Here is a 21,139-nt window from a genome sequence, read left to right on the forward strand (position 1 = left end):
CCTGCTAAGTGGTACCCCAACTACTACTTCTCCATGAAGTTTAGTGACACCTGTTGGAGTTAATACAATCTCAACTGCATTTTGGACGGATTGTTCTCAGGGCCTCCAGGTTGTTTTAGATGGTCCACCTTGAACAAACTCTTGTGAACCTTTACCGAGCATCAAGTCAAGTTAGAAATGAAGGTGCTGTCACAATGCAGTCCACGTGTGGACTTGGGAAGGGTGTCCACATACCTAATGCAGGACGCAAACTGGGAGAGAATAATGGGGATCCTGCCTAGTGTAGTGATACACTATCACTACATTGGACTCACTAGGTTTCCCCAACAGAGGTAGGCAAACGTTGCTCTTTAGAAATAGGTATTTGACTGCCAATTTCTAGTCTCTCCACTAGGATGAAATCCCACCTGCGCTGCATTTGTCTAACTCTCAAATTCAGTGTTTCCACTCATTATTCTTCAGCACTGGTTCCCTGAGAGCAATGTTTTTGTAGGGTTATAAAGCGACAGTCCTGCTTCCCTCCAGTGATTTTCTTGTGAGCATCCTACTTAGAGACCTAAAGTGGGCTACAGGGACCCCACTGAGAGCCTCCTGCCATTCTCTCCCATCAAGTCTTTAAGGAGCCATTAAGGATCTAGACTTCTGTTGTTCTCACTAAACTCAAAGTTGATTCCCAAGGCACGGGCAAAACAGGCGCTTTTTCTTTTGTATGATAATACTAGAAGGACTGTCACAGAGCACAGGGTAGCTGTAAGTAGAATTTGTTTTAAATCGAGGAATTCCTTAGGTCGTCTTCACCATTAAGTGAAAATGAAGAGAAACAATCTAAGAAAGCGGTATGAAAAGCTCGCTCACAAGCAACTTCTTTTAGTCATGTAAGTTCTTACCAGCTCTGCTATTTTGCTTGTCTCATCCTTTTATTTTTTGGGGGAAAAAAACCATATTATTATATTCCTTTCTTTTGAATTGTTAGAAAAGGTGATTAGCACCTGCATGAATATGGCTTCATGACTTGATTTGATCCTGATTGTTCATTCTTGATTCCCCGAATGGGCATTCTATTAGAATATGGTGCTGCTTTAATTGGCCAGATCTATTATGGGGTCCCTGAGGGGGCTGATGACTAGCAGGCATGTCCTGGGTAGACACTCAGGCTCCTGGGAAGATGGTGGGGCAAGGGGCAGGCCACACATGGCAGGCGGATGGGGAAGGGTTTTAAAGTTTCTGCTCATCTCTAGACGGTCCTCCACCAATTGGAGGAGAAAGCTTGGGACTCTCTCCTTTCAAGGCTGAAACCTGATAGGCTTTGATCCTCATCTCAGTTCACCCCAAGTCTCCTCTCTTCTCTCCTCACAAGATAGACTAGAAGAGTAGTGGCTTAAGGAAAAAATGTTAGGAGAGAGGTCCAATGTGGTTTCCCTGTGACTCAAGAGGCAGTGGTCACATGGGCTTCCAGGGTCAGAAAAAGCTGCCTATGTATGATGTTCCACTCAAAGTTCAATATCAATGTAATCACCTTCTTCCCATTTTGATGTAAAGAACTCTTTTTCTGCCCTTAGTTTTTTGTGTTTTTTTTTTTGACATTAAAAAACCCCTGCTTCACCATATGTCACATGCCTGTCGGTCAAGGTCATGGTAAAGGGCTGCAAGTAGCATCTGCTCTCCTGTCTAGAAACTGCCTCCTGGGCAGTTGGTGGGAGAGGTCCAGCCACATCCGGTCCCAGAACACGGTGTACAGCTCAGCTGTAGGTCAACAAGGTGTTCTCCACGCATAGATGATTTGAGGTGTGAGATGTGTTCTGATTGATACTGGGTCACTCGTCCAAGCAGGTGCTTTGACCCCAAGTCTGTCCCCGCTCAGATATCACAGTTTCTTCTGGCACAGAAGGGGTGGAGAATCCCTAGTGGTCCAGGAAACCCCAATGAACTGATATGAAAACAAAAGAATGGGTCTCGCTAAATGGCTGATGCCGACTCCCTGTATCATAATTTGTTCTCCAAGATGAAGTTTATGGCTGTTTAACCCCCTTCTCCATCCATGTTTAACCCCCTTCTCCATCCATGTATAATTCCATTTTCTGTTCTGTTACATAAAAAACAATGAAAAAGTAACCGTTTTTCGAGTGTGGGAAATAGATAGTCTTGGACCTCTTAAAGTAGTTTTGGTAAGTTTCAACATTTTTGGCGAGAAGGGTGCTTCAGGATTTTGCTGCAATAGGATCAAAATTAAGATCAATAATCAAACCAGCAGTATGTAAAGACCAAGGCTTGAACTTGCTCAAGGCAACTGTCACAAAACATCCTTCTCTTCTTCTGTCACAAGTTTATATATATCAGGTTTGGGTTAGAAAGCCTGAAATCTTTGCTTTTAAAAAAAAATTGGAAAATCTTGGTAATTCTTCTGGTCTCATAAGAGAGCAAACTTTGGACCTCTAGAAGAAGCAGTTATCAAATACTTCTTCAGCAGTTTTTCATTGTTCCTATGGCTTAACAAGGGACTTCTTTAAGAAGGCACGGGGTGCTCAGAAAGAGATGAGCAAAATAAACATTTAGTGACATATCTTTCGAGAACTTCTTGCAACGCTGGTGTTACAAAGGATCATGCAGAGTACTACGTCTCACCGTCATTGTTTTCCTGTGTCTCTGTGTTAGTTGGTGCTCACACTGGCTTCCTTCTGACGCAGTCTTTCTTTCTGTTGTTTGAGAAAAAAATCGAGTTTAGTATAACTCCTTTTTAAAAATTTTCATCTTTCTCAAATTTTGGTACATTTCTCAAACGTCAGTCTAGAATGCTGAATAGAGTTGTACCGAATGCCCTAGAAATGAGAGGATTTCTATCCTTTTTCCCAGAAACCCTCAGTTTCCTACCCTTCCCACCCTATCACCTCACAAACACACAAAATAAATAACCAGCTAGTCAACCAACTATAACCATCTAAAACACCGGCCTTTACAATGCCAGGCTGTTCCGTTCTGTTCTCATCTTCTGTGACAAAGGTCCTAACTTCGTAGTGTTACTCAAAGACTCCTCCCATTAGGGAATGCTCAAGAAATAGTTTCTAGGAAGTCTAGATATGAAAAATCACGCTTTCCAAGTCAAGCGTGTCTGCATATGACCAACTTGGCAGGACTGAACAGAGGCTACGCAAAATGGAGGATGATGAGATTTAGTCTCTGCAGAATGGCGGAAGCTCCCATTTTGCCAAGGATGCTCTGCTCCGTTCTTCCTGAGCTTCCTTCCCAGGGACAGCCTTCTAATGAGGAAGGACATGGAAGTCTGATGGCAAGATAAACAAGAGTACACAGAACAGAAACACAGACCCTCACTGTTTCTAGGACTTAGAAGTAAATATATTAAGCATAGTAAGACACATGGGTGTGTCTGACCTTCAAGGTGGACAAACAGAAGGCTAAAAAAGAGATGGAACAAGTACAGTCCTTTGCAAAGAGCAGATGCAGAGAGATGCCCTTTGAGAACAGGTCCTAAGCTTCTTGTGATCTAGGAGATGTGAAAATGCAATGAATTACTAAATTGGCCTAGATGTAAACTTAAGATAATTTTTAAACACACATCCTGAGTTTGGATACCACGCCTGACTTGTGAAATTGAATCAGGAATCAGTTATGAGCTCTTCCCTAATTTCCACCAAAACAAACAGGCGACAAAATAAACCACCCCAAGAAGCAGAGGATCACAGCTGAGAGCTTGCTCGCCATGGAGGTCACCTATAAAAGAATGCCATGGTCCACCCACTGTTTCCCCTTTGTCTACAGGGCTGAGTCCATTCTCTCTGCCCCTGAAAATAAGGCTTGGCTGTAAAAGTTAGGATAGAGGCCCAAATAAGAGGCCTGGGGAAAAGGGCAGTGTCTAATGAGGGAGGAAGACAGAAATAAGAGTTGAGCCCACCGCCCACAGAAGATCATGCACAAATGAGTGCCACAAACACATGGTCAAATGGGCACAGAGGATGTGTCCATTCAGGTAGGAGCTCTGTGAGCTAACCATGGCTGTCCCTGGCCCAGCTGTATGGCCCTGACTTTTCCATTTCTCACTCATCGACTTCACTCAACATTCACTGAGCTGCTGATGGGGTTGTGATGAGAACATCATGGTCAGTCAATAGAAATAACCTCACTTTTAACTTATACCCCGCTTAGATGGTCAAAGGATTTAAAGCAGCCGGCAAAAAAGTACTAGTGAAGAATAAAGAAGCAAAGTAACTTCACTAAGGTTTTACAACTAGCAAGTGGCTGATCTGGGATTTGGATCTCTACACCTTGGGTTCCTAACCCATTTAGCGTTTCCAGCTGTAACAGAGATTCCTTGTGATCCTTACTGAAAATGGGACTGTGGAGGACGACAGTTTCCCCTCACAGCTAGGAAGACAGACTAGCCTGCTTAGCTTCTAGCCCAGGGAGAGCTGTCGGGGGACTCAGAGTCTCGATCTGGTTTTGGCTATCCATTTGTGAAGTGATCCTAGGTAAGCTGTATCTTTCTGCATCTCAGTTTTACCAACTGTCAAAAGAGGATAATCCCTGCCCCTTTCCTTAACAGGGAAAAGGAACTGGTGAGGGTGAGAATACTTAAACATTTCAGGAGAACAGTGCTTTGAGATGAGGGGGATCATGGCGTGGGGTGCAGTGTGGAAGGGTGTGAAGTGGCAAGTGACTACATTTGGTTTATCAGGAAATGACCTTGTTTGAATTTGCTGGAAGAGCGCTTGAGGCTGTGTTTGTTCCTCACTCTGTCCTCCCTTATATTCTTTCTTACCCATATGCTACTCTGGGATGAGAATTGAGAATCTGGATACTACTCATTCCTCTGAGTTTTATCCTTTAAATTCAGACCCACTCCTGGGTGCACCTCAGTTATAATGAAAAATCTTGAGGCTGTGAATGAAAAATGCATCTCACCAGACTAGCCGTGGGGTTAATTTTCTTTGTCTCCACTTTCTTCTCTGCTGTTAACTTGCTGACTGATTCCTGAGCCATTTTCAATCTGAAATGGAAACAGGGAGGGGGGAGGAGAGAGGAGGAAAAGAAAGGAGAAGAAAAAAGGAAAGAAGAAAGAGGAAGAGGTCAGGTTAAACAGAAATCCAAATGCTGTTGAATTAACCAGTTAGCAGTTTGAAAATATAAGGAATGGTTTTCAGTGCTTTTCATTACTAAATTCAAACTTTGCGAAGGTGACTCTTCTGGGTTATCAAAGGTGAATTCCCTTCACTGGCTGAGAGGCTCACCGAGATGTCTTTGGGAAGTCTGTGCTTTTGCAACCAATGCAGGAGTTTCTGACCTACGGAATACTAGATGGATTCACTGTACTCTCAGGGCACACTTCAGGCTCTCTGGCTTGTGATCCACTCAGTAGGTAAGATGAAGACAATTTTGAAAACTGAAATTTTGGAGAAACATATGAAAACTACAAATATTAAAATTCACCAGTTCACATTAAGAAAGTGAAAAGACAACCCACACAGAATGGGAAAAATATTTGTAAATCATACATCTGATAAAGGACTTGCATTCAGAATACATGAGTGACTCTTACAACTCAAATAAAAAGACAAATTACCCAATTTAAAAAATAGGCAAAGGATGTGACTAGACATTTCTCCAAAGACATACAAATGGCCCATAAGCACATGAAAAGATGCTCAACATCATCAGTCATCGGAGAAGTACAAAGCAAAACCACAATGAGATTATCACTCCACAGCCACTAGGATGGCTGGAATAAAAAGAAAGACAGTAACAAGTGTTGGAGGTGAGGATGTGAAGAAATTGGAATCCTCCTACATTGCTGATGGGTCTGGAGAATGGTGCAGTCACTTTGGAAAACTGTTTGGCAGCTTTTCAAAATGTTAAGCATAGTTACCACATGACCCAGCCATTCGACTGCTAGGTATATAAATATATGTGTACCCAAGAAAATGAAAATGTATGTCCAGACAAAAATTTATATATAAATGTTTGTAGCAGCATGATTTATAATAGCCAAGAGTAGACACAGCCCAAATTTATATTAGCTGCTAGATGGATAAACAAAATGTGGTATATTAACACAATGGAATATTACTGAACCATAAAAAGGAATGAAGTGCTGATACATGCTACAATGTGGGTGAACCTCAAAAACATTAAGGTAAATGGAAGAAGCCAGCCAGTGACGAAAATCCACATGTTATGTGATTCCATTTATATGAAATCCACAGAGACAGAAAGTAGATTAGCAGTGCCAGGTGCCGAGGGGAGGGCAGAAGGGGTGTGACTGCTAAGGGGTAAGGGGTTTCTCCTAAAACTAGGTAGCAGTGATGGTTGCAAATCCTTGTGAATATACCGAAAACCACAGAATTGTACACCTTGAAAAGGGTAAATTTTACAGTATGAATCATATCTCAATAAAGCTGCTATAAAAATTCAATTCCACAACATGATATTATTTCTTATCCAGTTCATCAATTCAACAAAGTAATATTTCTTATCCATCAGATAGGCAAATCAAAGTCAGGCAATATCAACTGTTATTGGGGATGTGAGGAAATGGGAACTGCCAAACTGTGTATGAGGGCGTCTAAATTGGTACAGCTGGCTTTGGCAGCATCAACTGAAACTGAAAACATACATACCCTGTGAGCTATCAATTCCTCTTCTAGGGAGATACCCCAAAGAAACTTTTATAATTAGACACACCTTTCACTGTGACAATATATGCAATAATGAAAAACTGAAAACAAGCTAGTGATCAGATTCAATAGGATAATGGATAGCTGGTAAGAGCAAACAGTAATAGCTAACATTTATTGGGTGCTTACTGCATGCCTGGTACTGTTCTACCTGCTTTATTTGAAGTAAACCATTTAATTCTCACAACAACCCTGTGAGATAGAAACTTTCACTACTTGTATTTTACAGGTCTTAAGCACTGTGCAATGATGCTTGTATATTATATTCATTTAATGGAATATGGTATAACTGTGAAAAGGAATAAACTAGATCTGAATTCACCAATTATGGATATCAGGAACATGATATTGAGAGAGTGATGAATTCTGCAGAGTGACAGAGTGAAGAGGCCATCTAGCCTGGTGGTTAAGTGCTCGGCTCCAGAACCTGACTGTGAGATTAATTCTCAGCCCCACTACTTATTAGCTGCGTGACCCTGGGCAAGGGACCTCTCTGTGCACCTAGAAAAGAGGATAACAACAACAGTGTGGGCTACACAGAGTCACTGAAAGGACTGAGAAAGTGCTGCTCCAGGCACTGTGTAATCACTCAACATGTGTTCACTACTATTGTTACTGTGTATGCAACATGCTACCTTGTATATATATTGGGGAATAGTGCCCACAAAACAATGTTGTTCACAGATGCCTGCACAGTGTATATGAACATACATGTAAACATCTATTTATATTTATATGCAGACTGGAAAGATACTAGTTTCATGATAGAGGTTTATCACTAGAAATACAGAAGAAGAGAATGACATTGGGAGGTAGTATGTCTACTAGAATTTCATTTCTATCTATAATACTTCATTTTTCAACTGTAAAATCTTAAAGAATATGTGGCAAAATGTTGACAATTCTAGGTGGTGGGAATATGGGTGTGTTAAATTATCCTTAATATGTTTCTTTATTTTAAAAACGTCTTCAAAAATACCAAATATTTAAAGACCCACAAAATCACAGACATTAAAAAAAAAAAAATGCTTTTTCTTCAGGGCCTCAAATACAAACCTTTCACTCAATATTAATCACATACTCGTTTAATATTGAAGAAGTGGCTGAGTGCCTTAGCTCTTTACTTACCTAATTTTGCACAATTTGCTTGAAACACACGCTTCATAATCCAATCTCCCTGCCCACATACACAAGTTAGTTCAATGAAATCAACATGCTGACTTGTGCATCAGAAAAGAAGTAAAAATGAGACAAAGATGAGCAATGATTTATATAACCCAAGAAATACATCTGCGAAGCTGCCGTGAGAACGGGCACTTCTGGACAGGGGCATAGGTCTGAGCATATACACCACACTGCCTACTAAACTCTTCTGCTTGCAGCAGTAACTGTGACTATACCCACACAAGAAAGGAATGCGCTAGAAGGATCAAAGCCAGGTCAGACTACATTGGAGACTGACTACTAAGGAATCTGCAAACCAAGATGATGGTGCTGTCAATGAGGCCACAGCTTGTAGCATCTACTTTTCTTGGCGTCTCTCCGGCAAGATTTGTTTTCAGAGAGAGCACTTATTAGTGACCCTTTAATCCACATTCCAATGGAATGGTTTGGAATTACTATTTCTCTCTGGGCTCCCTAACTTTTAGGGCACTTCTGGGGAGTCATCTTTTGCTTAAGTAGTTCCTTTTCACCATAGAATTCTGGTCTCTTCTTCCAGAATTGGTCTTCTACCACACTCCTGGCTCAGCATCGCCTCCCCCAATTCCCAATTTCACTTCTCAGAAGCCCTGCAATCACTTCCCACGTTCTCTCAGTATCTGGCGGGATGGTGGTTGGGGATGTGGAGGCCGGGAGCCAACCTAAGGTCCTGTCCCCACTGCTAACCTTTTCCTACTGGTCAGTGGCTGTCCCGCAGACTACAGGCTGCCATGCATACCCCAGGCTTCCGAGGACAATTCTGATCTTGGTGACTCCATCCTGCTCTTCTCTAAATGTTCTCATTCAATTATGATGTCTCCCTCTCACAGGGCACTCTTGAAAAATCATAAAGGATTGGGAGAAAGCAAAGCTTGGTGGCAAGTAGCTTCAGCATCAGCGAGGCTTGATTCTAACTCCAACTCTGCCAGTTACTAGAAAACTTGGAGCAAGTTAATCAACTATCAGTTTCCTTATATATAAAATGGTATGATATATATAGCACATATATATGTATATATATGTATACACAATATTAACTCCGTGGTATTATTGTGAGGATTAAATTAATTAATATATCTAGTAAAACCTCTAGTATACCTGGTATATAGCAAGTGGTCAATAAAGGATAACCATTATGGAACCTTCCATCACGGATATAAAGGATTACTCCTTAAGAATGCACAACAGTAGTTTCTGACTACAAATAAAACAAATGGAGCTATTAGCTAAGTACTATCTTGTAGTAATACCATTTAGACGTGTCCTGAAGGCAAACCAAATCAACTAACGCTATTACCCCGAGATTTAGCAAACCAAGGGAACTCAGCTCAATTTTTCTGATCTGAACACAGATTCTGAAAGTCATAATGAGAAGCTACACTTCGGTGCAGGCATGACATAAATTTTTCAACCAAATAAATACGAGAAACTATTTCAACTTCAAAAGGAAGATTCCATCTACTTCCTCCCATTTTTCCAGGTTTCTTGGAGGTATCATAAATAAAATTTAAATTTCAAATAGTATAGAACTTCTGAATAAATATATATTTTTCATGTTAACATTGTTTTTCTCATAACCAAAATAACACTTGTTCCTTATAGGAATATTATATATCTATACACAGAAAGATTATATTTTCAGTTTATATTATATATTTAAAAGTATAAAGAAAAAGTAAGACTCACTGGCCATTGAAATACTTCTCTGAGAACGTAGTTAAGACATAATGGGACCAGTTAACGAAAATTATCACATACAAACCTCTCAGCTAGACAGTAAGATACATGAGGGTAGAGATGGTGGCTATCATTTTTACTGCTGTGTTCCTAGCCCTTGATACAGTAGTTGGCACGCATATACATGCCATGAATAAATAGAGACCTAGAGAACAAAATCGAAAAAAAATCCTTTACTTTCCTGAAGTACTGCTCACTTGAATTTCTTGAAAATGCTGAGCCATGAGGCTGCCCGGACGTGCAACCTGCATGGTCGTGTGGGGCTTCTTGGTTTAATGCACTCCCGTCACTGTCTTGAAATTATTAGTATATGTATATATATATATTTGGCCGCACTGCACGGTATGCAGGATCTTAGTTCCCTGACCAGGGATCGAACCCTGCAGTGGAAGCACACCTGCAGTGGAAGCACAGAGTCTTAACCACTGGACCGCCAGGGAAGTCCCTTGAAATTCTTAGTTTTTGAACAAGGGAGCCCCATAAATTATGAGGTTGGTCCTGTCTCAGACCTTCTAGGACATTTAAAGTCATTTTATCATTAAAATGGAACGTTTTCCAACCTTGTATTTCCAAGGCACATTTATTACATAAAGAAAGAGAAATCTGGTTGGATAGAGTTCATACCTCCTGCCAAGGTTCATTTATTTCACTGTGTTGTGATCATTTTTACGCACCTGCTTTTTACACTAGACTGGAGCTTCTCAAAAGCAGGGATAGGACTTCACTGTCTTTCTTTCCTTCACATTTTGTACAGTAAAATGGCATATAGTATATGACCATAAATACTGAGTAAGTTAATGAATGAATAAATAATTATAAGTGATTAATCTCTAAACTGTAAAAATTCAGGCGTCAAGAATGGTTATGGGAGAAAATATTCATGTCCATTCAGGTGCATGAAAATACAAAGTGACTGACTCTCACCTGAATGAATACAACATCACCAGTGCTCAAAACTGATCCTGCAAAATACAAACCAGCAAATTCTCACGAGATTCTCTATATGTCCTTAACATTAGAGGGCAAAGCTAATTGTGGAGGGCAAGGCTGTTTGTCAATGGCTTTTGTATCATACAATACGAAACTTAGCCTTGATGAAAGACAAACGCTTAAATATGCTGACAGTCTGGCTACGTTACGTCCATTGTTATGATGGAGCATATAGGCAGGTCTTAAAAACTGCTTTGACCTGACGAGAGGTTGATGGTTGGATGACTGGGTGGTCAGTCAATCTGTCTGTCTGTCTGTCCACCTGTCTCTCAAATGTCCTTCAAAAACCATGGGCAAAGTGTCCTATACCTGCTGAAGAAGCTACAGCAAGCTGCTGTCGTTGATCACATTAAAATCACCCAGCATCAGTGTTCTGGTAATGATGTGGGAAGAGACTGCAAAGTAGAGGTCAGCAGTGTGATCGACCTCGGAGGGTTTAAACAAATGTAAATTCAGTTTCCATCAACCACAGGAGGTTTAAATAAATGCGAGCTCGAGTTCGCATGTGTAATGCAGAGACTTCACACAAGAATACAAAGTTCTCACCTCCCTTACAAAACTGGAAGGTGCGGCAACATTGAGTGGCACTTCTGTGCGGCAACACCTCAGTCTGCAACACCTTGCCATCACTCCCCATCCTATCCTCAGCCCGAGGCTGTCCAGTGGTGCCATCTTCCAGCTTGTGTGCACAACTGGTTTTCTTATACCCGGCACACACCACTCGTTTTTGCTGCCCGCCTGGACTCTCTAAGCTTCGAAGTTTTGGCCGGAGACTTGCTGGAAGGCTTCTGTGATAGTTCAGGAGCCCAGGGATGGAGACCCAGACAGAAGTCGTCCTTGAAATGATCTAGTTCCCTCTGATCCATCCTACTGATGAACATGGTCTCGATTATCAAAGTGTAACTCTTAAGAATGTCACCTCCCTTCTCAAAAACTCTCAGTGACTCCCAATCAACTTCAGCCGGGGTAGCAAAGGTTTCCTGTAAAGGCCCAGAGAGTCAATATTCTAGACTTTGTGAGCCATATGGTCTCTGGAACTACTCAACGCTGCTGCTGTAGTGTGAAAGGAGCCCTAAAAAATACACAAATGAAGGGCAGTGCAATGTGTTCTAAGAAATTTATTTACAAAAACCAGTCGTGGGCTGGATTTGAACTATAGTATAGGATCCAAATTCCTTACTCTGGCAATCAAAACTCCCCCTGTTTTGAACTTAGTTTACTGGTCTATCTTACCTTTTCAGACCCAGATCTGGTTCAGTACTGTCCTTGGACAAATCACTTAACCCTTCTGAGCCTCAACTTCCTCATCTGTTAAAAGTGGAAATAATACCATACCTAAATAACACAATTGCTATGAAAATTAAAGAAACTTATTATCTGTGATTACTTATCAAGCATCCTTTCCTTCACCTCACTCCATGTGTTCCCCGTCCTATCCAAACTTCTCACTCTTCTTTCTACCAAGGCTTTTCTCACCCCTGCATCTCGCTCTTACTGTTCCCTCAATGACTTTCTTACTCATTTCCATGTGTTCAAATTCTTCCCATTCTTCTAGTCTCAGCTTAAGTGCCAGAGTCATGAAAGCTTCCTTCATCTCTCTTAGTCAGAAGTAATTGCTCTTTTCTCAAGTGAAAGGGCACTTTGTGCCTCTCTTACGGCACTTAGGAACTTTTCCTCTTAGGACTGTATAGGTGTCCTATTTCCCTCAAACCACTGGAACCACTTGAAGACAGTGATCACGGCTTCTGCATACTGGGTCTTCTCCCTGATCCCACATCTAGCCCTGTGCCATGCAGCAGTCAGTTGTTAGCAAATATCTAAGTGAAAGACAAACGACTTGCATTGACAGCTTTTCTCCGCTTTACCTCAAACAAGCCTAAATGTTTAGTAAATACCCAGAAGTTGTAGGACAATTATCTTTTGCATTTATCCTTGGGAAAAAAATAAAATGTAAAAGCATTAAAAAATCTAGCTCCAGTTATTGATTAGCTGGTTGAGTCCTAAATACGGAAAAAGAAAGGGTGCATAAGGCCACCCAAATGTGCTAAATATTTATGCATGTCAGATTACGTACATATTCCAGGATTCCTGAAAGTATCCACATTACTTTGCCCCCAAGGAGACTGAGGCTCAGAGAGGTTATACAACTTTCCCCAAGTCTGGAATTTGCCTCTCTCACTTAGGAGGTAAGAACTTTGTTGCATGCAGTCAAAGAGAACTGGTTGGACAATTTCTAGCTACAGCCATGCTCGATCTCTCCCTTGGCTTCATTGTTCATGGACTTGTCTTTGGTTCTGGCCTAGATCTTGGTTCGGTTTTTGTTTCGGGTCTAAATATTTACGCTAGACTCTCACACATAGTTGCTCATGATTACTCATAGGCAAATACCTAGACTTGATTTCAAAGGTTACATCTCATGCCCTCTAAAAAAAAAATTCTGAAATATAGGGAGGAAGACATACAAGTGAGTTAGAGAAAGAAAATAACTACTTTCAATTTACAAATGCTTTAATAAAAGTGATTTCTGAAAACCTTTTCTTCCTTTCCGTTATAACACATCCCTAGAGGGTTATTAAGGGCCCCAGTAAATTTCAGTTGCTGCCAAAGTCTACTGTGGAAAGACGTGAATATGAGATAGGACAGTGACATGTGTCCTCAGATGGTCCTACTTAGTCCTTGTTCTACAGAAATGATTTGCAACCTTGGTTGGTTGGGGAGGGAATTCTGCTTCCAGTTAGAAAGCTACAAGAGAACATTATTCCCATCCTAAATGAAAAGATCTGGATAAGGTACAAAATCACACTTTTTCTTAACCCATTAGAGAGCTGGGATCACAAGGCAGCTGAGGCAACTGCATCCCAAAGAGAGATACGCCTTTCCATTTAAAGGCTCAGGCTCCCCACATTACAGCCTCCTTTTCTGGGAGATCTGGGCATACTTTGGGGTTTCTACAGGCTAGATGTATATTCCTGCAGCTGAATCAAACCAACTCAGAGCCCAGCCTTCTGTGAGACTGAAGAAGTACGATGTCTTTATTCTTCTGACATCCAGTATTTCATCGGCTCATGATGTACAAGGCAGAATATACTGAAATCATCCTGAAGTTTACAATAACAGAAGTGCCTTCATTTTTAACCATAGGGATTGGGCATGCCAGCCAACCAAGAGGTAAGTGAGATATAGGAGGTGGGGTAGAGCGTTCAGGCTGTTTCGTACTCCTTGTCACTAATGGAAAAACCAATAACTTAGAGTAGCATTTTCAAACTGTCTTCCAAAGAGCCTCAGCAAAGGTGCCTCAGGAAAAGAAGGAAGAGTTAAGGATTCTCTTAACTCCAACATCTGCAAGCCTGCTTCAACCAGAAAAGCTTAATTTAATCTGTTTTATGTATTGGGGTTTCATGAATGTTTTCATTTGGATAAAAAAAGCTCTGCTGTTTAGAAAAAAACGTTGGAAAACGCTAGGTATGGAACTCAACAGAACCCACTGAATCTCTTAGGTGGGGAAGAGAAAAAAATACCCTTCCTGTTCAGGAGAATGAGAGCCAACAGAAGTCTTCTTCCTAAAGAACTGTCCAGGGATATCTGGGAGATGAACAGCTGCTTAAGAAGACAAGGCCTCTTAAAAGAATGGTTCTTCTGACAGCCATAGCCACCAGATTTCAGCTTTGGGGCTCTAATAAAATATCAAATCTGTAAAAATCAAAACATAGCCAGTTCTGCCACTCTCTTCTGCATGGTACTTTCCAGGTATGTTCTAAGCCTGGGAGATGGACAGTCTCTGACAAATACTCACAGACAGGCACCGTGGGGACAGATTCAGAGGAGCCGAAGTGTGGGAAAACTAAGTGCCCAGGGGGGCACCCACTTACTTCCCTGTCCTAAAGTCAGAAATTACCTTACATTTCATTATGGTTCATTTTCTTTGTGGTCTTTCTGGGAATTTTAACTGATCTTCCTGATTTGGGTCCTATTCTACTCTCCAATTTCTGTTTGCTTCCTTTGCTCTTACTACCCTAGAATGAAGATGAAATGAATCCAACTGATTACACCCTAAGGTTCCTCCCACTTTAATTCTGTGACTGCAATTAACATTTTCTTTGGGTCATCTGTTCTTTCCCTTTTCCTTTCTTTCCCATTCCAAATAACTGTCTGAAGTGTAACAAGACTGTCAACCTATTAACTTTTGAATAATTCTCAAGTATGAGGCTAGGTTATATTTTTAATGAAAAAAAGTCACACAGGCAACTAATGGGTGTCTGGACACAACTGATCTCAAATCATGGCTCAGGTTGGAATCTACGCTCTAAAGAGTGGGGTTAATTTTAGTATTTAAAAATGAGTAAATGTTCTGGAAAAGGCAGAACTATGGAGACAATAAAAAGATGAGTGACTGTGTGGCAAGGAGGAGATGTGGCTAGGCAGAGTGCAGAGGAGCTTTAGGGCAGTGAAAATACTCTGTATGATATTATAATGATGGATTATATTATTACGCAATTTGTCCGAACCCACAGAATGGACAACACTAACAGTGAACCCTAAGGTAAAAACTATGGACTCTGGGTAATTATGGTGTGTCAATAATATTCATCTTTGGTTAAAAAAAAAAAAGTATCATTATGATGAGTGATGTTGATAATGGAGGAGGCTATGCATGTTTGGGGACAAGGAGATACATGGGAATTCTCTGTAGGAAATCCACCTACCTCTCAATTTTGTTGTAAACCTAGAACTGCTCTAAAAAAATAATAAAATATTTTTTAAAAATGAAAGAAAACGGGTAGATGGCCCCCACAAATTACCATTCTGTTTTAAACGCCTGTTGGTTTATTTGTTAGAAATCCTCCAAATGAAAATGACCAATTCATTTCAGCAAGTGGAAAATAGACAATCTGGTTATATTACCAGGACATACTTGTTAATAAATCACTCAACTCTTGTAATGCTGACAATGGGACTGAGGAAGCGACTTCAGGATTACAGAAGTCAAGTTTTGCCTATAGAGCTACTAGCTTCAAAGAGGAAGCTCTGTTAGCCATCCAGTACAGTGTGACCTAAAAACATTAACCACTGCGTGACCCAGACCATGTACACATCTTCACTGAAGATATTCAGAGTCAATGGCTTTGGGAACATCAGTGGATGAAGGCAAAGAAAAGGGAGGCATTGCACGAATATAGTTCATAAAATGCATGTTGGTAAAAGCATGAAATCTGACCAGCTGTAATGTAAATCTGTTTAAAGAAGACAATATCAGTCATCGCTAAAGAGGTCAAAATAGTCTAGAAAGGGAACAAGGCAGGCTTCTGTGCACCAGTATGTGTAGTAATGGGCCTCTGAGTCAGCATGCTACAGGGAATAACACCCAAGTTCCCTAGAAAAACAGGATAAATAAAAACTGAAGGTCCAAATCACTATGTCACTAGGCTTATCCTAAAATTTAAAGACATGTGAACCAGAATCTACCAAGCACGAGAACTCTTCCTTCTCGTGGCTATTCTGAAATACACAGAAGAACATGATCAGCAAAGGAGCATGAGAAAAACATGCCCTTGTCCATGGCCCCGTAAATTGTGGCCTGGGGCCCTTTGAAGGGTAGACAAGGTTTTGTGGGATGGCACCTACTGAAGATCATGCTTGTAAATAAATAACTTGCCAGTCTGGCTTCCCAATGTGGGTTGACTTTACGAATCATTATTAGGGACACCTTCTTCTATAAGTAAGTAGTACTATTTTTATGGTCCCCCTTTAGGAGAAGAAAATCTGAGACGGTGTATAAGAAGCTGCAGAGATGAAATACCAACTGACTATCCACTCTTTTCCTATGATCTCCTTGTAGCCTTGAACTAAGTAGCATTAGGTCAAGGAGCAAAGAATACTATCCAAAGAGACTTTGGGGAGGTGTGGGAGTGGCTTTATTGCTTAAGAAAGCTCAATAGCACATGGTTTATGTATTTTAGATGGAGAAGGTTGAGGGCAACATCCCGGTATTTTCCTCATTAGGATTCCCTGGTGTTAACATTGTAGGGGTTGTTTTTAACGTTGTGCTTTTAGAAGGCGTAGCTATGTCAGGCTACCCTTCCAGCCATTGCCTAGTAGCCTGGACATTAGAGGGAAGGCGTGTGAGCTTTGTGGGGTTTCTTTGCATCTTTTGATACTCCCAGGCCTCCACGGGTACTGTCCTCAGTTCATTGAGGACATTGAGGTTGTTTCTCCACAGTTGGGGGAAAGAGGGTTAACATCCATCTTCGGTTCTAAATAAGTAAATGCAATCAGGGAGACCTGCCAGGGGCCTTGGGAACTGCCCTTATTTCTACCCACCTTGACAACAGTCCCTCACGAGGTATTTCTGAATTCTTGATATAACTACTACACAGCGATAACAGTTATGAAAGCCAATGAAATAAAGTCACTCTTTATTGTCAGTAAAGAACCAACAACATAATATATGTATAACTGAATCGCTGTGCTGTCCACCTAAAACTAACAGTGTCATAAATCAACTGTACTTCAATTAAAAAAAAAACCCAACAACACAAAGACTAAATTCATTAACTCCCCAGTGTAAAGGGACATTTCTTCCTCACTGCTGCAGCTGATGGAAACATCATGGACTCGTCTATGTGGAATGCTTGCAAAGGGTAAGAAAATAAAACTCAGAGAAGACAGCCAAAGACAATATGAAATAATGGGTAGCCTCAAAATCACTTATCTCAGGCAGGCCAGCAGGGCCACAGACTTGGACAGACACACACTCTTCTATGCTTATTCCCTCTTCAGAGTCTGACCCTTGACCTTGACTAACCCTTCCATCCCTGTGTCCCCCAGGCCAGTCTCACTAGCAGCCATGGTAAGACAGACCAGCAGGAAAGTAAGGCAGGTCTTAGACTTAAAAGACTTGGCTCCTTACACATCAGAATCTAGCCTCTCAGTGATTCCATGATAAATTAGCCCATCACTTCCACTTCCTACATTTGACAACTTTCCCTACCTCATTCCTAAGATATTTTTCTATTTACAATGAAGGAAGTCCTCCTAGAGACCACATTTCACCAGCTACACAATCAGCCACTTGATAGCTTTTGCGGGTTATCACTTGTAGTTCCCAAACACACTTTGACTTCAAATGATTAATTGCAGAACGAAGACCGCTTCCGTTTGCAGAGCGTCTCCCCCAGGCCACAGGGGAGTGGAAGTGGGGGGGGGGGTGTCCTGGACTTGCCCTGGAATGCATGATCAGTTAAAGCCAATCACTCTGCACTTGGTAGACGAAACACCCTGAGCCGCCCGGGCGATTTAGGTGTGGAGTGAAAGGTAACAGCATTGCGTTTCCTTGTTCGGGGAGAGGCGTCTGGGAGACAGCCTGGAAACTCAAGCCGGCCCTGGGACATAAATCTGCAAGTTTAATTGCAATGCATTGCTTGTCTTTGGAAGACATTTCCAATCCTGATAATGAAGACATGCACGTGCTTGTAGATGCCAACTCCCGCCCCCGCTCCCACTTTGGTTTTGAAACCTTTACCACCTACCGAGTCTCACCAAAAACTGGAACTGATCACAGCCTGTTTGCAGGGGTGACTAAAACGAAAAGGGGGAGGAAGCAGGGGAGATTGGGTGGAGCAGGCAGCCTTTCTGGCGCCCCTCAAATCATACTCCCCAGGCAGCCCCCTATTCCATCTATTCTCTGCCCAAGGCAGGAGCTGTCAGGAGTCCCACAGATAAGCAACTTAGAAATATTCTAGCTGAATGAAGGAGACTTACTTTGGGTTTCCATTGCTGTCTGCGAAGCTAGGGAAAGAGCGCGTGGACGGTTGCTCTCAAAGGTTCTTATGTGAGATCTGAAGAGGTGTGAGGCTTGACACAGCCTGAATCCCAAAGACCTTCACTTCCTTCTTTGTTTCTTTCTTTCTTTTTTTTTTTTTTTTTTTAAGACAAATTGAAAGTAATACAGGCAAGAACAGAGAAGGTGATTGTTTTACCCCATTAACTAGTCTTTCTTGTTTTGAACATGTCTATCCTCTTTAACCAAGCTATAAAGATTTTAGATACTTGAGCAAAAGCAACCCATATGGGATATGTTTGGGGAATTCTACCACCAAAGTCTAAATAAATAAGATCTCTCATCTATCAGCAGTAGACAGCAAATTCTGTAATCAATTTCAATGTGGCAAACGAAAACACAGTGACTGTTTATTTGTTCAACAAATATTAATTGAGCACTCACTACGTATAAGGAAATATAAGATGGTAGACAGAGAACAAAGAAGTATGAGGCATTGCCCTTGTCTTCTACAGCTTATGATTTATTTGAGGGGGAAATGTCTATAAGAAAATGAATGAAAAAGAAATCACTAATGCCAAAATTAAAGAGACAGTAACCATCTCCCCCTGCCCCAATATTGGAGGAAAGATAGCTCACAGAGATTGGGGAAAGCTTTATGAAGGAGGCATTGTGATCACCAGATTAAATTCTTCCAGAATAGGGTCTCATAGCTTGTACAGCACTTAAGAATGAATAGGTATTTTAAAAGTATGTGCTTAAATCAAGCTGATTAAGTGGTGCACATTTATGTTATGGGAATGCAAAGTGCAAATAGATGAGAGATGGTGTGTACTCCGAGGATGCACAGGAAACACGGCAATTAGGCTGGCCCCTGAAATCATACTATGTGATTCTTCCAAAATGTGTGTTCAGCCTTCCAAGCCCAGGCCTTTGCCATGTGATCTCCAAGATGTCCTTACCCCTTTCATCTCTACGTAGCTGAATTCATCTGCTCTGTCAATGTCCAGCTCATTTCCCACCTAAAACCACAGGAAATAAGGGCTGGAAGAGACCTTCACGATCACCTGAGTCTAATAGTTCCTAAACTTGGCTGGACGTAGTAAGAATCTCTTGGGGGCTTCCCCGGGGCCTCCCCGGTGGCGCAGTGGTTGAGAGTGTGCCTGCCAATGCAGGGGACACGGGTTCGAGCCCTGGTCTGGGAAGATCCCACATGCCGCGGAGCAGCTGGGCCTGTGAGCCACAGCTACTGAGCCTGCGCGTCTGGAGCCTGTGCTCCGCAACAAGAGAGGCCGTGAAAGTGAGAGGCCCGCACACCGTGATGAAGAGGCGCCCCTGCTTGCCGCAGCTAGAGAAAGCCCTTGCGCAGAAACGAAGACCCAACACAGCTAAAAATAAATAAATAATAAAAATAACAAAAATAAAGGAATTCCTTTAAAAAGAAAAAAAAAAAAAAGCACCAGTATTTAAAAAAAAGAATCTCTTGGAAAGATGAACTTCTTTCTCCCATCTCCAAAGCTGACCTGATAGATTTCAGCAAGGGATGAAGCCAAGGTATTTACTGAAGCAACCAAACACAAAATGTGTTCTTGCTCATCCTCTCTACGAGGAGCTTTCTAAAACTGCAGATCCCTAGGTTCTAATCCTCTGGGATTCTGATTTGGTAGATCTGCTTACTTTTTTACAAAGCTCTCCAGGTGATTTGGAAGACCTGCCAGATTTGGGAGCAGCTGGCATCCAACATTCCCGTACTGGCTTCTGAATCCCTTCTACAGCTTTTGTGGAGGGTGGCCCTGTTTATGGCTAACCATCTTCCCAAAGCCCTCCCCAGCCTCCTCATTCCTTAGGAATCATTTCCTCCTCCAAACTCACACTGCCCAGGATCTTCAGTGCTCAGTATCATTTTGTACTATGTTGTGAAGTCCTTTCTCTATCAGTAAACAATTAGCAGGCTCCGTGCTGGAGAATGCACCATAGAAGATACGATAAGGAATGGGTTTATGTCCTAAAGGTGGAAAAAGACACGTAAAGTGCTAAAGTAACAAGTTGGAAGGAATTAAGTGCTAAAGGATGGTAAGAAAAATATGCTATCCGAGACCAGAGAAAGATGTAATTCTTTTACTTAGGGGTATTTCAGAAGATTTTTAGGGGAGAGGTTTTGGAGGTCGCCCTTAGAAGATGACCGACTATGTTTTGACCAGCAGGAAATAACTGGGACAATGCAACGTAAAGAAATTACCCAATGAGAACACCAGGCAAGAATGTGTAGATGTGAGAAACACTTAGTCAATATCATGGGTATGTGGGGGATGAGGATATGGGAAATGAGGTTGGAAAGTGAGTTAAGGCAAGTTTTTGGAGGCTCATGCTCTAATTTGGGAGGAATACAGAATACTTGAAAAAGCTCAAGCTTTAGTGTCACATAAGACCTAGGTCATTATCCCCATTCTGTTGCTTAGAAGTGAAACTGTGATGTTGGTAATTCATTTACTCTCTCCTCTGCTTATCTGCACAATAGTAATACACTTTTTCAGGGCTGTTGTAAGGCCCCCAAAGTTAATGAATATAAGTACTAATCATGGCTGATTTTCTTCCCTTTATTTCAGAAGAGAATATGCTTAAACAGGATATGTTCAAAGAAATAGATGTGATCTAACTTCTGTTTTAGAAAGATAGCTGGATACAATATTAAGGGCCAATGAAGAGGAAATAGAAAAACTATAGGCAGAGAGAACAGTCAGAAGGATGTAGC

The 21,139-nt window shown here is 41.4% G+C and overlaps 1 protein-coding gene across 2 annotated transcripts in view; it reads right to left on the bottom strand.

Moving 5' to 3' along the window:
• Window positions 1-2,398: 2,398 nt before the first annotated feature.
• FMN1 (formin 1) overlaps window positions 2,399-21,139 on the bottom strand; it is a 414,086-nt gene continuing 395,345 nt past the window's right edge. For both annotated transcript variants that reach the window (XM_061180550.1, XM_061180551.1), the window contains 2 exons: window positions 4,915-4,999; window positions 2,399-2,693 (listed from right to left, as the gene is read on the bottom strand). In XM_061180550.1, the coding sequence (XP_061036533.1) occupies window positions 2,649-2,693; window positions 4,915-4,999 (130 nt within the window). In that variant the 3' untranslated portion in view covers window positions 2,399-2,648. The remainder of the gene's footprint in view (window positions 2,694-4,914; window positions 5,000-21,139) is intronic.

Source organism: Eubalaena glacialis, chromosome 2 (genome assembly GCF_028564815.1).
Source record: "Eubalaena glacialis isolate mEubGla1 chromosome 2, mEubGla1.1.hap2.+ XY, whole genome shotgun sequence".
NCBI lineage: Eukaryota > Metazoa > Chordata > Mammalia > Artiodactyla > Balaenidae > Eubalaena > Eubalaena glacialis.